This window comes from Suricata suricatta, chromosome 8 (assembly GCF_006229205.1).
Source record: "Suricata suricatta isolate VVHF042 chromosome 8, meerkat_22Aug2017_6uvM2_HiC, whole genome shotgun sequence".
Lineage (NCBI taxonomy): Eukaryota > Metazoa > Chordata > Mammalia > Carnivora > Herpestidae > Suricata > Suricata suricatta.
In genome coordinates, this window is record NC_043707.1 from 31,868,248 (window position 1) to 31,873,400 (window position 5,153).

Genomic DNA, 5,153 nt, shown 5'->3' on the forward strand with positions numbered 1-5,153 from the left:
CTGGATTCACTTTCAGTATTCAATAGTCTCTCAGGTTCTGTGTCCCTCTCTCTCCCCAGCTCTCTTTTCCCCTTCCCCTCCCCACGGTCCTCCATTAGGTTTCTCCTGTTAGACCTATGGGTGCAAACATATGTTATCTGTCCTTTTCCACCTGACTTATTTCGCTTACCATGTCTTTTTGATGATGGTCACTTAAGGTGGTCATGGGTGTGAAAGGGTATTTTATTGTGGTTTCATTTTGGATTTCTTTAGCAGCTAGTGAGGTTGAGTAACTTTTTATCTGCTTGTTGGCTATTTCATAACTTCTTTAGATAAATGTGTATTGAAATTCTTGCTTATTTATAGTTCATTTGTTTTTCTTTTTTGTTATTGAGACATAAGAATTCTCTGTATTTTCTAGATAAAAATCCCTTATCAGGTATATGATTTGCAAATTTGTCTGTCATTCTGTAGGTGTCTTTTCCTTTTCTTCAAAGTATATTTTTGTAGCAAAAAATGTTTAATTTTGATGAGGTACAGTTTATGTATTTTTCCTTTTATTTCTGTGCTTTTGGTGCTGTATCTTAGAATTCACTGGGAAATCTTAGATCATGAAGATTAATCTCTTGATTAATCCCTTTAAGGGTTATAAAGTTTTAGCTTTCAGGTTTGGGTCTTTGGTCATTTTGAATTTCTTTTTGTATGTGATATAAGGCAAAAGTCCTACTTAAATTTTTTTTTTTTTTTTTTTTTTTTTTTTTGCATATGACCAACGTATCTTGTCCTAACACCATTTTTTGAGAAGACTATTTTTTCTTCATTGAGTGGTCTTGGAAACTTTGTTAAAGTCAGTTGACCATAAACACACGAGTATAATTTTAGACTCTAAATTCAATTCCATTGATTTTTATGTCCATCCTTATGCCTGTACCTCATTGCCTTGATCATTATGGCTTCATGGTAAGTTTTGAATCTGGGAGCCTGAATTCTACAACTTTACTCTTTTTGGGGGAGGGAGATTGTTTTGGCTATTCTGGGTCCCATACAATTCCATATGAAAATTAAATTTAGTATGTCATTTTCTACAAAGAAGCCAGCTAGGATTCTGATAGGGAATGCATTCATCTATAAATCAATTTGAGGAGTATTGTCATCTTGACAATATTAAGTTCTAATCCATGATCATTGGATGTTTTTCTATTTATATAGGTCTTCTTTAATTTATTTCAATAATATTTGTGGTTTTCAGAGTATAGTTTTGCACTTGTTTTGCTAAAGCTATTCCTAAGTATTCTGTTCTTCTTGATGTTATTATAAGTAAAGTTATATTCCTAATTTTGGTTTTGGATTTTTTATTGCAGTATATTGAAATATCATCGATTTTGTATGTTCATCTTGTATCCTGAAACCCTGCTAAGATGGTTTATTAGTTCCAATAGATTTTAATGCATTCCTTCAGATTTTCTGTGTACAATGCCATATTTTCTGATAATAAAGTTGCTTTTACTTCTTGATTCCCTCAATGAATATTTGTTTCTTTTTCTGGTTTTGCCTATATTTTCTGTCTAGAACTTGTAGTACAATGTGGAATAGAAGTGGCAATAGAGACATCCTTGTTTTGTTTAATCTTAGGGGAAAGTGTTCAGTCTATTTCCATTAAGTGTAGTGTTAGCTATGAGTTTTTGTAGATGTTCTTTATCAGATTGGGAGTATTCTTTTTCCTAGTTTGTTGAGTGTTTTTGTGGCAAAAAGGTATTGGACAAAAGCATTGTCAAGTATTTTTTTTTTTTTTTGCTTGTATTGAGATGGGCATGTGGCTTTTAATTTTTTATTTTTTTTAATAATAGTTTATTGTCAAATTGGTTTCCATATAACACCCAGTGCTTCTCCCCACAAGTGCCCCCCACCATGACCATCACCCCCTCCCCTCGCCCCCTCCCCTTTCAGTCCATGGATCGTCTCCAATATTCAATAGTCTCCCTTGATCTGTGTCCCTCGCTCTTCCCCGCTCTCTTTCCCCCTTCCTCTCCCCATGGTCCCCTGCCAGGTCTCTCCTGTTAGACCTATGAATGCAAACATATGGTATCTAGCCTTCTCTGCCTGACTTATTTCGCTTAGCATGACACCTTCAAGGTCCATCCACTTTCCTACAAATGGCCATATGTCATTCTTCCTCATTGCCATATAGTACTCCATTGTGTATATATACCACATCTTCTTAATCCATTCATCAGTATGGACATTTAGGTTCTTTCCATGATTTGGCTATTGTAGAAAATGCCGCTATGAACATTGGGGTGCATGTGCTCCTATGCCTCAGCACTTCTTTATCCCTTGGGTAAATCCCTAGCAGTGCTATTGCTGGGTCATAGGGGAGTTCTATGGATAGTTTTTTGAGGAACCTCCACACTGTTTTCCAGAGTGGCTGCACCAGTTTACATTGCCACCAACAGTGTAGGACGGTGCATGTGGATTTTTAAAAAAAAATTGTTGGGGCGCCTGGATGGCTCCGTTGGTTAAGCCTCCGACTTCTGCTCAGGTCAGATCTCACATACGTGGGTTCGAGCCCCGCGTCAGGCTCTGTGCTGACCTCTAGCTCAGAGCCTGGAGCCTGTTTCCGGTTCTGTGTCTCCTTCTCTCTCTGCCCCTCTCCCTCTCATGCTCTGTCTCAAAAATAAATAAAACATTAAAAAATTGTTGTTATGCTATATTATATAACCTTGCATTGCTGGATAAGCTCCTCTTGGTTATGATGTATACTTCTTTTGATATGTTGCTGGATTCAGTTTGCTAGTATTTTGGTGAGGCTATGTAAATCCATGTCATAAGATACAGTGGTCTGCAGCTTTCTTGTTCTTTGCTATCTTTGTCTGGTTTTATTTTCAGAGTAATATTGGTCTTGTAGAATGAGTTTGGAAGTGTTCCTACCTTTTCTATTTTTTGGAAGAATTTGAGCAAAATTGGTGTTGATTCCACTTTAAATATTTGCTAGAACTCACCTGTGAAACCATCTGGAGCTGAACTTTCCGTAGGTACTTTCTTCACTACTAGCTCAGTCTTTTTATTCATCTTTCAGGTTGCCTTTTTTTTTTAGTGTCACTTTCTAGTCTGTGTTTTTCTAGTATTTTTTTTTTCATTTCATCTAAGTTTTCTAATTTATTGGCATATAGTTTTTCATGAGATTTCTTTATAGTCTTTTTTATTTCTGTAATGTTGGTAGTAATCTCTCCTTTCATTTCTAATGATAGTAATTTGAATCTTCATTCCTTTTTGCTTTATGTCAGTCTAGCTAAATGGATGAATAAGCTTTTTTAGAATGAATCAGCTTTGTTTCATTGATTTTTCTATTGTTTTTATTTTATAGTTCATAAGTTTTTCCTCTTGTCTCTACTACTTCTACTTGCTTTGGGTTTACTTTCCTCTTGTTCTTTCAGCATGTGTTTGAAAGAAAGTTGGGTCCTTGATTTGAGATCTTGGTTCCTTTTAAATGTAGACATTTATAGCCATAAAATTCTTTCTTGTCACTGCTTTTGCTACATCCCATGATGTTTTGGTATGTCATGTGTTCATTTGTATCAGTCTCCACATAATTCCTAATTACTCTTTGATTTCTTTTTTGAACCATTGATTATATAGGAGTAGAATGTTTAATTTCCACATATTTGTGAGTTTCCCAGTATTCTCTGTGTTCTTGATTTCTAACTGTATTCCTTTGTGTTTGTAGGGTGTCCTATATATTATTTGCATCCTGACAACAATTTCTTAAACAGCATGATTTTTTGCCTTAAAAATGTTTATTTATTTGTTTTGAGAGAGAGAGGGAGAGAGGGAGCATGGGGAGGGGCAGAGAGAGAGAGAGAGAGAGAGAGAGAGAGAGAGAGAGAGAGAGAATTGTAAGCAGACTCCATGCTGTCAGCACAGAGGCTGATGTAGGGTTCAATCCTACAAACAGTGAGATTATGAGCTGAGCAGAAATCGAGAGTGTGTCTCTTAATCAACTGAGTCACCCAGGTGCCCCTTAAATAGCATGATTAATTAGAGTAGCATATTATGGTCTGATTTATCCAAAGAGACTCCAGTTCGAATATAAAAGCTAAGATATCCAGGAATACAATTTTGTTGCTTTGATCACTCCAAGGATGTGTAAGGAGACACTGATCTCACTGCCATAGTGGTGGTCCACATGTGACTTTCCCTGGCTCAGCCATTGGCTTGAAACTTCAAGTAAAGGTCATAGAGGGAATGACTCCTGGTTTCGGTGACTCCTGGTGTCTTTTTTTCCTCTGAATGGAAGGGCAAATTATAATTGTTCCAGGTAAATTTTTGCATTTTCACTGGCTTTTCCATTGTTCTTTTCCCTTACAGTGCTCTTCCCATTCCTCGCCTCAGTTTTCGAACTGTTCAATATATGGTTGTTTCCAAAAAGTGTTATTAATTTTTTCAAAAAATCTGTAAAAAGTATGAAGGAAAGTCGCCTCAAAGATAAACAAAAGGTAAATCCAGTGGTGGTTACACGTGGGTGTTTGTTTTTTATCTTTTATTGAGTTGTGTACATCTCATGTGTGCACTTTTTTTAAACTTAAATTCAAGTTAGTTAACTTACAACATAGTCTTTGCTTCAAGAATAGAGCCCAGTGATTAATCTCTAGTGGTAGTTAGAGAACTGTAGAGTTTAGAGCAGGAGAATTCTAATATTTCAGGGAGAGAGAATGAAGAAGGTGGGGGATAGGGAAGGAGATAAGAAAATGAGTCAGGGAATGTTTAAAATGTAATAATAAGTATGACAACTGGTACATAACTGCATAACATTTGGTGAGAGAACATTTGGTGAGTCACAACTATGACTTCAATAAGTTGTGAAAAGGTAAAACTTATTATGTAAAATTATTTTCCTGGTAGTATAATTTCTAAGATCTTATATGGACAAATAATCTTTTAAATTCCAAGACTCTTATTTTACACCTTCTCCAATGGAACATCCTGTCAGGTACAGGGTAGAGTATAGTCTGTGTTCAGCTTGAGCCTGCCATTGTCTAGACGGGGGAGGAGTCTTTTCTGGACACTCTGGCTGCGGGCTGGCTAAGCCAGTTTTGCCTTCATGTCTTCTCTGGTGGCCAGAAAAGAATGTTTGCAGGACAGGTGTGGGTACCCCAGGATGTCATTGAAGATGGTGC

At 36.5% G+C, this 5,153-nt stretch overlaps 1 protein-coding gene across 1 annotated transcript in view; it reads right to left on the reverse strand.

Moving 5' to 3' along the window:
- LOC115297552 (cytochrome P450 3A12-like) overlaps positions 1–3,048 on the reverse strand; it is a 14,999-nt gene extending 11,951 nt beyond the window's left edge. Inside the window, exon 1 of the mRNA XM_029945740.1 lies at positions 2,979–3,048. Within this exon, the coding sequence (XP_029801600.1) occupies positions 2,979–3,048 (70 nt within the window). The remainder of the gene's footprint in view (positions 1–2,978) is intronic.
- Between the last annotated feature and the right edge of the window lie 2,105 nt (positions 3,049–5,153).